Genomic DNA, 12,892 nt, shown 5'->3' with positions numbered 1-12,892 from the left:
AGTTACGCAAGCTGCCTCCCACACAGCGCACACACAAGCAATCGCGTGATTCACTCCACATGCATCACATACGTGCTGCTTGTCCTGCGAATCAGAGATGAAATTAAGGGGTGTTTGTGACTGTGTGTGCGTGTGTGTGTGCGTGTCTGTGTGTGTGTGTGTGTGTGTGTGTGCGTGCATCTTTGGCCACAGGTCCTGTCCTCTGTGAAGAAATGACTGCTCATTTAAAATAGCTGCAGGCGTCAAAAGACACAGACAGACTTTGCAGTATATGTCCTCTTTAGAAAGCTGACACAGCTGGAAATAAAACAGAAGCACTATCAGTTTCCTCTGATGTTCTTCTGTTGCACATTTGCATTTTATTCAATTATTATTCTGGACAGGGCGACCTTCAGGGGAAACGCATCCCATGCAAACAAAACAAGATGTGTTTCAGCAGATTCTCCTACAAAATGATTGCGTGATTTGAGTCACTTTCATTAACCTTTCTAGCAATGTTTTTGCAGCGATTGGAAACACGAGAGATGAATTTCACTGAGAGGAGAGTGACGGAAAAGATATGATATGAACTAGAGTGACAAAAAGACAGAGTAAATGAGCTGTGACACAGAGCAGGAGTGTATAACAGTACCATCATGTCAAGCATGTTTGGAGCTTTTCGTTCATTTTTTCGGGTGCTTGACCTTTTCCTCTTTATTTTAAGTGGGGAACGGCCACATGCTCCTGTTCGTGGGTAAAATAGTGCCAGGATATGATTTTAGCCTGCTAAGTAGCCATCACTCTAATCAAAGCTAACTAATTTAGCCCCATTTAAGCTAAGCTGCTGATTTAATTCTCTCTCAGCTGGTCTCAGCCTGCTCCCAGATGCTGTGTTGTCATCCCAAGCGGCACACTGGCCCAGTGCTGAGAGAGTAAAGACAGGATTTTAAACCCCACGACCCAAACTGTTCACCCTGCAGACCAGTGAAGCAAAACACTGACTTGCTACCAGCTCTACAGGGTATAACACTGTCATCAGCTATGACCTTTAACCTCCCTGTGGAGGTTCCTACTGGGAGATGAATTACCATTTTACCCGCAGTTTATGAGATCTTACATTACTCATTGTGGCACCTGCACTGCCATGGTCAACATTTAAAGTTTTACAATTAATGAATTTGATTGCCATGAAGTTTGCGCAGACAATCGGTGCCCAGAGGAAGAACTAGATAATCCACTGACTTTACCTCTAGTGCCACAATGAGATCCACATTTACAAATATTGACATTCCCATCGGCTTTAGCTGTACTGTGTGTTGGGTGCTAATTAGCATGCTAACATGCTAAACTAAGATGGTGAACAGGGTAAACATTATACCTGCTAAACATCAGCATGTTACCATCATCACTGTGATCATGTTAGCATGCTGACATTAGCAGTTAGCTCAAAGTTTTCTCCGCTGCTGAACCTGGTTTCTTGTTGGGAGCAGGTGGTGATTGTCGATTGACAAGAGCTTTGGCCACCGTTGTCTTTACAAGACAAGAGGTTATAATACGTCCTCTGAGCAGCGCTGCAGTGAGTCACTATCGGAAAATAACGAGACGGGCCTGGGCTAGCTGGTTAGCATGCTAACTTCAGTAGAAGAAAAGACGTGATGGAGACAGAGCTAACATTGGTGTTGCTTTCCACAGCTGAAGCGGACCTCTGACCTAATCCACCCACATTCTTTCTTTTTTTTAAGATAACACAACCAAAAAAACTTTGATCTGAAAATGATCTCTCTCTGATTTACAAGCCAACAAGTGAACTCCTCCTCATTCGTTGATTTCTGGTACACACAACCTTCAAGATGTCCACAAGAATGCATAAAGACACATTCTCTACCTCTAAATATGTAAATTAAGTCCTTTGTTGAAAAATCCGATGCAAACCTGATTTGATCACACAGATTTTCCAGTGTGGGTACAGAACAATGGACGTTGTTATTCATTTCTCTCTTTTGTCATATCCTTTTCATGATCTTGTCAGTTTCTTTTTTTAATCTAAGAATCAGTAGGATGCGTCAAACCTTGGTTCTCTGACAAAATAAGGTACACAGCCACAACCACAGACAAACAGACAACAGACACAGGGAAGCTTTAATCTGCTATTTTTTGTAGGTACTGCAGTCCCACACAGAAACATCTTTCATAAACAGTATGTAAACAACTGGCCATATTTACTTACTATAAATATCCATGTAAACAGCTGTATGTAATTGTCCTAATCGTAATAATCTGAGTGATACTTGTAAACCATGTAGATGCTGTGATCAGACTATTGATGTGATCTGATTCCTGATGGGAGCTGGTGATTTAATGCCTGTGAAGTGTGCTGTGCCTTTGTGCTTTGACGTTCTCTGGTTAATTAAAGTTTAGTCAACCTCTCCGTGCTGCGTCTTAAGCCTTCATAGTCTGCTGACCCCGATAACGTTCACTCAGCCAGGCCCTCAGAAAAAGATTGAACATATTTACATCAGTGCTTTCAGAGTCAACAACATCAACAGTGTGTGTGAAGAAAACAAGAGACACTGCAGGTAAAAGTAAAATGACATGATAATCACGCATGCTTTCTTTCCCACCTCTCTCCGTTCTCCCAGACTACGCCTGGCCTCTGCCCAACACTCTGTGTCCCATCTGGATCTACCTGGACGTGTTGTTCTCCACCGCCTCCATCATGCACCTGTGTGCCATCTCCCTGGACCGATACGTCGCCATCCGCAACCCCATAGAGCACAGCCGCTTCAACTCCAGAACCAAAGCCATGATGAAGATCGCCGCCGTCTGGACCATATCGATAGGTCAGAAAGCATGCAGACACCTGCAGATCAATTGCTGAGAGAATGTGGTTCATGCAGTCAAGAGGAAGAAGCCTATTGATTTTTGAGACTCCTGTATAGGAGCAGGTTATCACTACAATTTGCCACTTGTCACTAAATGTAAAGCCATCAAAAAACAAGTGAGGCAGTTGATTATATTAAACAAATACCTGATTTTTAGTCAATGTGAGACATAATAGAGTCTTAAAGGGCCGGTTCAGTCAATCACCAAAGACATATTTTGTATTTGGCCTCTGTGGTATCTGGCCATGCAAACTGTAGGGATTTGACTTGCCTTTAAAAACATAATATTCTGCATCCAGGCAAATACAGTGGAGGTACATGGCATTTCATCTCTGGTTCTCACAGCAAAGATTGTCAACCAGTTGTACTGTTTGAATAGAAAATACTACCGGTTTCTATATTCATATTCAATAATTATAGTTTGTTATAATTATAATAAGTAAAATGTGTCTGTTTTTGAGATGTACCTTTACTTCCCTCCATAATGTCACAACAGTCTCAGCTGAAGCTCATAATAGCTTTTTAATTAGTTCATAATAGTTTTTTCATAATAGTTTTTTTTAATGAGTTAGGATGATAATGATGGAACTTTTCAACCTGAGACATTTTATTTTTGCATATTACGTAAACCTCTGAAATGGAGTCACCGGCCTTTAAAGATTTATTCAGTCACACTTGATGCTTAAGAGTACTGCTACACACTGTTCACACAGCACCTTTACCTTCACTGTATTCCTGTGGATTCTCTTTTTCTAATTTGGGTGAACTGGCCCTTTAATATCTGTGCCCATCTACATATAGTGTGACTCTGTGGTATCAGAGAGGTGCTGATTCATTTTTATGGTAATTTCTGAGGCAAGATTTGTGGCATTGTTGTACTGGGTTTAATTTTATGGGAAGGTTTTCCTCATCGTTAATTTGTCCATCCCCTATAGGCCCACACAGAGAGTTGCCAGATTGATGACTGTTATTAAATTTAATGACTTTTCGGGATCCCCTGGCAGTTTCTGCAAAGGTCCCACCAGCACACCTACTGACTGTCAAACACCGGGAACATTGTCAGTTTGTTGACGCTCAAAGCGTCTGGCAGCTCATTGTTACAGTTGGAGCTGATTTGCATCACATACTTTTCTAATCCCCAGAGGTGATTTCTGCACTTTTTTTATTCATCGTTATCTGTCGCAAAGACAATAATGTGCAAATTAATGAATGATGTCCTCTGAAAACTTGGGGCAACTATTAGCAGTAGCCTGGAGATATAATGTACTGAAAAGAATATGTAAACCAAATATTCTGTAGACTGTAGCAAGGTCAATATGTTTTTGTTGTGAATCAGAGAGTGAACCAAGAGCAATGAAGCCATATAAGAAGTTTCACACAAGCTGAAGAGCTTCACATTTCAGTCAGGATTTTATAGGAAATAAATTTAAAAAACTAATAGTAATTATAATAATAATCCACCTCATTCTTATGATTTCTTTTGTAGTTCTCTTGATATTTTACATGTATTACATTTTGTTTTTCATTTCTTTTTAAAGCTCTCAGGTTATAAAATAATAATTTAAACTGACACAATAACTGATTGAAAGAAATAATTATAAGCTATAAAAAATATACCGCCAATAAAATTAATTCTCAAATAATGGAAGTCGTTAAAAAAAAGTTGTTCAAATATTAATCTCACAACAAGGTCCATTCAGTAGTTGTTCTGGAGCTTTTGATCATTTAACACGATCTTTACAGCAAATGAAAAAAAAAAGTTACTTAACTATCATTTCCTTTTTGTCCTTTTAGTTTCTTTTCCCTTCTCCTTTCCCCCCTCATTAAAGCAATCTTTTCAGCTGTGTAACAGCCTGAAGAAGGAAAGTGTCGACGGATCAGATGACTTTTAAAACTTTTCTCTCAGCCCTCTTTTGTCTGTCTGACCTGATGTCGTTTCGTGCCCTTTAAGACCCAGCAGGGCTTCCATGTCTTAACACGTACAAACACACAAACACACTCATACAGATTATCTGAGTGTGTCATTAGCCTAACATCCTCTGACCCTACAGAAAATACAGGTCTATACATAGTCATGGCATTAGTGCATAAACCCCCCTGGGACAGATTGTTTCTGCATGTAAAGGCTTAATCCAAATGTTCCTCTAGAAGACAATGCATACTGTTATCTATTTGATCTGATTCCTATGTGGGACTTAATACAAATGAACTCACTGAAGAATTACATTAAGAGAAGATTTTGATCATTTCTGATGAGATGTAATGGAAAAAACTACAGAGCAAACTTTTTATTTTTCTCTAAAGAAACAGTCCTATATGTTGACCTCACAATGCGGTGAACAGAGGAAACACAGGAGATAGTCCCAGCTGCACAACATTCAAACGGAAAGAGAAGATCCTGGATATACTGAGTGATTTCCTGCTTGCACAAAATGATGGAGTACAATAATTCCTCATGGTGACAGCATATCCCAGGATGAGGAAATAGAGGAACCCAACTCTGATCATCTGTTATACTGCATCTCAAACTTTTCTCTTTGAGGTACTTGGTCTTTCTTATCTGTGCATTTCAACCATTGCTTTAGCTTTCAGATTCGACTTTTCCACTCGCTAGTTTTCACATATTTGGTGTGAATCTGTTAAAGCTGACTCGGCCGTTGGAGGGGAAACTGAGGCTTGTCCTCTCTGGGCAGCAGGTCTTCTACTGCATTCACGCAATGTCAGCAGAATGAAAAGAACAGGAAAGATCCCCCTTGTTCTGACTTAGGCTCGTTCATGCATTATTCCCAGGTGGTTAGCCTTAGTGCTAATCTTGAAGTCGCACCAGATTTATGGCCCGGATGAGCTGTTTTTGTGTTATATATTTGTAACAGTTCATCACCAAGTGAACCAGATACAAACAAAGTGTTTAGCCCTTATAACATTAGCTGAATCAATTGCATTAATATTAATAATGGGTTTTATCTTGATGTAACTTCCAAAGGTGGTGTGTTTGCAGCCATCCTGTGAACAGTTTGTCCACATATGAAAGATACAGTCAGTGTCAGAAATTCCCAACATCTCCAACTTAAAATTATAAATCGTAGGTCGACATGATCGGTTTTGTCATAAATGGTTTTAGCATTAGCTCTGGTTGTGATGGGAGCAAATAAATCCGGATTCACCATCACTGAGACATTTTCCTCTGAAGGACAGCAACTGTTGTGAAGTTGTTTTGCTGCGAGAGATTATTTCATGAAAGCAGTATTGACAGATGGAGATGATTGACACCTGCAGAGAGGTTTTACTTTACTCTCCACTCTTTCTCTGCACTCTTTCACAACCAGCTGCTTTCAAATCATAAGAAATCCCTGTTTCCCTGTTCGCATTTCCGTGACTTCTCAAGAGGTTCTGCACCGCATCATACAGCCATGGATGAGGCCTGACGGGGCTCACAGTGATCAGTGCTAAAGGATTAGCAGTGCATCCAGCGAATGTATCAGTGTAGCATGAAGAAGATTTTCTACCTCTTTTTTTGTACCTTTTTAGTTGTGCATTTCTTCCCCAGACCACTTAGCACTGATGCATCTGCTCTCAACTAAACTGAGACAAATCTGGATTTGTGACAAATTTGAAATGTAGTGGTCATGCACCTCAGTCTGTTTCAGCTTCAGTCAACAGCTGTCACCCATTTACGGGAAAGGGGTGTTTGTGCATGTTTTAGAAATGTGCAGATGAATCAGGTGTTTCTCAGATGGATGGAGGATTGCTTTGTAGCCTTCAAACACACATTTTTCTTCAACAGAGTCAAAATTTTATTAGATTAAAACTCGAGACTTGAATGTCTTTGTTTAAGTTGAGACTTTATGGAGCCATATCTCAAGTAAGTCCAGTTTCACAGCATTAAAGTCTGAGTTCAGTCTTAATTTGCTGTGATTTACTCGTGACACAGATTATCTGTATAACTGCACTGTTTATCAGCTGGCCTAATAAGCCATAAACAGATAGAACCACCTGGAGTTAAAGCTGACAGAAAGGCACCATGCTGGAGGCCTGAACCCCCGACACCAGACAAGAAAAATGGCTCGACAGCTTCCACCTGCAATGCCTAACGCTGCACCCTGGGTATCACCTGGCAGGAGAAAGTACCCAGCAGTTCTGGTAATGCTCACTCCTCCAGCATGTTTGCCACGCGGAGCCAGTGCTGCCTCAAATGACTTGGTCACATCCACAGGATGGACTCCTGTCTGCCCCCCTGATCCACCCTGTACAGTGAGCTATCAACAGGCTCCAGGCCCAGTGGTGTCCCGCGCCTGCACACACTACCACTATCATGAAACAGACAGACCCCAAGCCCTGGGAGAAAGCTGGAGCACCTAGAGACAGACTATTGCTGCAGGAACTCACCACCCTGAAGAAAATCTCCTCACTGCAGGGGAAGAGACAGAAGAGGAAACTACAAGCAGCACCCCCCTGTTCTGTGCCAGGCCCCTCTTCATTCATCTGTGCCAACCGCTGCCTCTCCAGAGTGGGGCTGCACAGCAACAAAAACCGACAGCCCTTCAGGCGCAATCAATCGTCAGCCCCGACGAACAGACGCCTGCTACTAGAGACCCCTTCATGACACAAATGGTTTTTTAAAGATAGTGAAATCAGTGAAGTGGATTGCAGCTTTCATGTAGATTCATCGTTCACAGCCTCACTTGGTCTGGTATGACCATTAGCTTATAGTGGCTAATGTTAAAAAAGGTAAAGCAAATGAAAACACTTCAAGATGTTGGAAACTACCTTTAATTTTAATATGTTTAGAATAAATTTATATTTAATAATTTTCACAATAGCCACCTAATGCGCAACTTACACATGGAATTAGCAATTAGCTCATTAGCAATTCACGACGAACAAAACAAAAGGCTAAAGTTGGGTTGTAGCACAGACCTTCATCATATGAAACATTTATTTATTTACTTTTTGTTATGTGACCTTTTGTGCTCATTAAAACAGTCATGCAAGGGAAGTCTGAATTATATATTTTGGGGAATGAAAAAAATGTAAAGGGCTTCCTAATAATTTGTTTACAGTCCCTAACCTGCAAATTTTGCTGCAGCTTTAAACAAACATTTATAGCCACTGTCTCTCCTCACCATCACATTAACTGTGGTGACCGTGTGTAATAAGTGTACAGGAATTCATCTCAGGGTTATCAGTGCAGAAACAAACAGTACATGTATGCAGGGAAGCAAGAATAGCAGGGTTTTCCATCACTGCAAAAACACAAATTAACGTACATTTTCTCTAAAGTTTCAGTGTGAAGGATCATTTCTGACAGATCCAGTTGATTAATGCCTCCAGACACCAGGTAGAGTTTTACTTCCTTCCCTGCTCCTCAGTGCTCCTTCACAACCGGCTGCTTTAGGATCATTAGAAATCCCCTGTTTTCCTGTTGGCATTTCCCCGACCCCTCTAAAGGTTCTGCACTGCTACATGCTGCAGTGATTGAGGTCTGAGAGGGCTTACACTGATCAATGCTGAGGGATTAGCAACAGCACATCCAGCAGAAGATCTTTGCAGCCGTTCCCTGTGGTATGATAACACACACTGTTTGACCTGAAGGTTGTTTCAGTCCGTCTGGACTGAAGCAACCGTACTGGTCCAGTACAACTGCAGCTTAGCACATTATATAACTTTCTGTAGTACATTGTAAAAACTATAGTTTCCAACATATCTGCAGTAATTTGCCCTGTTTACTGTTGGTGTAATGTAACAGTTACATTTTTACATTTCATGTCTTTTATACACTGTATTTGCATTAGTTTTTTATTTTAAAATTGTATGATACAGTATCTTATGGTTGAATTAACACTCAGGAATTAATACACGTGGTCATAACAGTTTCTGTCATTGAACACACAAATATAATAAATAATAAAACACATTTCTAAATTTGGGTACAAATTAACTAAAAACTGCCCATTATACAAAAGCAAACAAAAGAAAAAACGTAAAGGAAAAATAAAAAAACAAATACTGTGAAATAATGTAAACCTAAATTCAGAAATGAGAGAGAAACTTTTCATCTGGCATCAAACTTACAATAGAACCTTTCCAGCATTTTTTTATCAGAGTCACAGAAAACACAATGAACCGGCTTCCTCGTCAATGTCACACAAAGGCTCAGTGACAACATGTTTATCATGGGGTCATGGATTTGCTACCATGAGAAGAAAACCTGAGGAGAGACCTGTGGAAGACGAGAGAAGGGGACCTGACACATTCACACATTACAGGAGGAGGAGGTCAGATTGGGTCATCCGACAATCAAAGAAACAGAAAACAGTCGATTGTTTTGTGTGTGTGTGTGTGTGTGTGTGTGTGTGTGTGTGTGTGTGTGTGTGTGTGTGTGTGCGTTCTCTTGACTTACATCTTGCCATTTCAAATCTCTCTAAATTGTCTTGGAGAAGAACAGTAATTTCAGTTTTTATATCTCCCCAAACTGAACAACCTCCACTCCTTATTTACACACTGTCTAATCTCACAACTTAAAACTAATAACCAACTTTAAATCTAAATCTTGCAAGGTAAAATGATCTTGTTTTTTTGGTTTTATGACCAACTTTTATTGAGGACACTGGCTGTTTTTCTTCTTCACATTCACACACAGATACGGGCTTCAGTGCACAATCATCTATAAACAACTGTAACGTATATTTTACTGTCAATATTCAACCCGTTATCTTGAGCCAAAGAAGCAGTCATGGACGTGTACTTGAAGCTGGAGGGATTACATTTTTTGCAGCACTTTTTATGCTTCAATTATGATACGATATCAAATACAACTTCCCCGTCTTTCTTTCTCTTCTCCTCTCCCCGATGGCTTTGCAGAACTACCTCTGCTGGTGCAACAGTCTTCCTCCAGCAGCGCATCCTGTCCTGCCGCAGAGCGAGTTTGTCTGCCCACATTATTGTGTCAGTTGTACAGACTTCAGCAGGAGGAGTTTTCATTTGAACTACTTTCTACCAAAGAAATAGTCCCAATGAAATCTGTGGAGAATGAGGTCTGTTCATTATGCAGACATACTGAAACATAATTCTTGGACAGGATATTCTTGTTGAATTTTTTAAATGTTCACTGCTGTGAATACTGAATTGTGTTGGGGTAGAGGAGGATATCTCAAAGCCCAGGCCTCTAAAACCAAAACTATCTGCACAGCCAGAGCCTACTTTTTTTTTTTAATTTGTGCAAACCAGCACTTTAAAGTCTCCTCCACACCCTGTTAGAGACATAGGGATGACTCATGGCTCAACCCAGACTACTGGACAGTCTCATTAGTCAGGACTATTTCCACACCACAGGTTATTTGGACATTCGTGGAGGTAAAATGTTTGCAATTAATGCAAACAGATTCATCCTCCTGGGCAACGTGAGTGTGTGGTCGATTTCAACAATTGTATTAGGGAAACAAATCGTGCTTTGATGTTGGCCCGGCCACCAGCTGTGCAAGAGAAAATGATGCACCTTGTGCTTAAATGAATTAACCCAGCCCACGCTGTGGACACGACGCAGCTCAGAGATGGTCCCGACTTTGTCTGTGAAATGACTGTGAAAACCCAAAGTTACTTTTCTCCGCGGTGTCTGAAACACAGCCTGGGCCGGCAAACGCTTTCAACGCAAAAGCACTTCGAAATCAGACACGGCACATTAGTCAGTGTTATTAAGGCAGGTCAGAAAATCAGCTCGGCCTCCAAAGCCTTGTTCTCACCTCAGTCTTTTACCAACAGCTATTATATCGCTATGAACATCCAATACACACCGACAGATAATAAGAGCTCTAACAAGTAGTAGGTGTAGCTCTCATTCCTGTGTGTGATACCTGATACTTTATGATTATATGCTCTCATTATAATAAGAATAGACTTTTCATTTCCTAAAAATTATGTTCTGTGAAGTTTAAAGTCATATTATGTGTCTGGAGCTCATAACAATTCAATGGTTTTTCATTTTCCAGAGTTAATACTCCGAGTAATGACTGCGGCCCTCAATGTTTAGTTTAAAGTGAGCGTAACATTTAGTAGAGGTGACTGGTTTTTCAGACTTTAGAGAATTTGTTTAAATTTGGCACAAACATTCACTCAGACTTCAGGATGAACTTAGAATCTGGTGGGTCAAAGGTCAAAGGTCAAGGTCACTGTGAATTCACAAACCACGTTTTTGGCCATAACTCACAAATTCATACATTAACTATGACAAACTCTCTCAAATGTGCATGAGGATAAAATGAAGTGATGACATTTTGCATTCAAAGGGTCAAAGGTGAACTTCACTGTGACATCATAACGTTCTGCAAAACACCTCTGGCAACTATTCAGGGCTGTAACTCAGGAAGGAGAGACTGTGACCATATTTCACTTGACTTGTTGGTAGAGGCATACAACCGTGGGGCTGTAACTCTAGTTGTCATAGAAATACTATCTTTTTATTTCAGTTTTTTGCAATTAGGGTTATTTCCTGGAGTTTTGCATTGATATTACCACATGTGTTTTGTGCACATACAGCATGACCCACTACCCCCTTTCATTTCATTCATTTCAAAGACATTTTAAAGTATTTTAGGGGCATTTTGAAATTGTAACAGGGAATGAGAGGAGGGAGAGGGGTGATATGTTTTAAAAGTCCCCAGTCAGAACCACAATGAGGACATTGCGATTACATGGTCAGTGTCTTAGACCCCCAGGCCACCAGGATGTCCCAATTTCAAAGCCTGCACGCTGATATTACATTGATATCTTTTAGCAGATTACCCGACTCTTACTGTCTAGTAAGAATGGAAAAAATGCATTTGCCAGGCCTGGTATATTGGTCATAAATCTGTACAGGTGTATATGTTGGCCGATATCTAACATGAAATTACAGTGCAGGAATATCAAAGTAGTTTTGTAGGTAGTAGTAGGTCATTTAGAAACAGAGTCACCATTGCATAACCTGACAACCAGGGAGAATTGGCAAATTTTTACACTGGAAAATGTCAAACTTAACAAGTATCTTGATGTTTACGTTTTAAAAAGTGAATCCCCCCCCAATATATTCTATCTGATTTTTTAAATTCTCAAATTTGTATCCTGAAAAGCCCAGTATTGGTCGGACTACAATTCTTACACTATAGTTTTAATGCTCCACCACATTATTTCATTTAAATATTTTGTTCATTATTGCCCTCAGACTTTTGCCCCATTTTGTTTCTATATTTTTGATGTCACCTAGTTATATCTTGTTTTTAAACCAACCTCTAGTGTAAAGTGCTACCAAAAAACTCTGTGGCACACAGGTTGTGTTTTGCATCACCAGAAGCATCAACATCAGTGTGTTTGGAATAAACAGGAGAGGCTCTCTATTTAAAGTGAAGCATACCGCCCACAGAAGAGCCAAACTAGTTGAAGACAACACAAGGAAAAAGTTCTCTGGAAAATAATAAAACTGAAAGACACCGAATCTGATTCTCTCTCTCATTCTCTGTAGGTGTGTCGATGCCCATCCCGGTCATCGGCCTCCACAACGAGGACAAGGTCTTCGTCAACGGCAGCTGCGTCCTCAATGAGGAGCGCTTCATGCTGATTGGCTCCTTTGTGGCCTTCTTCATCCCACTGGTCATAATGGTGGTGACATACTGCCTCACCATACAGGTAATGACTGTGTGTGTCTGTATGTTTGTGTGTATTGCCAAAACTCTTCTTCTGTTCTGTTTTGATGTCCGTTTCTTTACTTTTCTTCTTCCTCAACACTCAACACCCCCGACCTCTTCTTGTCTTCCTTTATTCCCTTCCTGCCCTCTCCTCTGCAGGTGCTCCAGCGGCAGGCCACTGTCTTCCTATATGAGGCAAAGACTTCCTCCCAGCAGCCTTTGCACACACCAGCAATGACAAACACATTGCAGCCTCCACCCAGCACCTTCAACGTTCCTCAGAGCAACACACTTGCGCCGCCAGACTCACAAGGTAAACACAGATTCAGCAGCTGAAATCTGTTTTATGTTCACAGGAAAAAAACAAACAAACAT

At 40.6% G+C, this 12,892-nt stretch overlaps 1 protein-coding gene across 3 annotated transcripts in view; it reads left to right on the top strand.

The window, feature by feature from the left end:
- Positions 1 to 12,892, top strand: part of htr2cl1 (5-hydroxytryptamine (serotonin) receptor 2C, G protein-coupled-like 1) — a 140,416-nt gene that overhangs the window by 120,607 nt on the left and 6,917 nt on the right. For all 3 annotated transcript variants that reach the window (XM_071459485.1, XM_071459486.1, XM_071459483.1), the window contains 3 exons: positions 2,619 to 2,819; positions 12,355 to 12,518; positions 12,677 to 12,830. In XM_071459485.1, coding sequence (XP_071315586.1) covers positions 2,619 to 2,819; positions 12,355 to 12,518; positions 12,677 to 12,830 — 519 coding nt within the window. The remainder of the gene's footprint in view (positions 1 to 2,618; positions 2,820 to 12,354; positions 12,519 to 12,676; positions 12,831 to 12,892) is intronic.

The sequence above is a fragment of the Trachinotus anak genome, unplaced genomic scaffold (genome assembly GCF_046630095.1).
Source record: "Trachinotus anak isolate AG129_WGS33_773 ecotype Australia unplaced genomic scaffold, CSIRO_AGI_Tana_v1 ptg000023l, whole genome shotgun sequence".
NCBI lineage: Eukaryota > Metazoa > Chordata > Actinopteri > Carangiformes > Carangidae > Trachinotus > Trachinotus anak.
The sequence above is the reverse complement of the archived record's forward strand: the minus strand, read 5'-3'. Positions and strand labels throughout refer to the sequence as shown.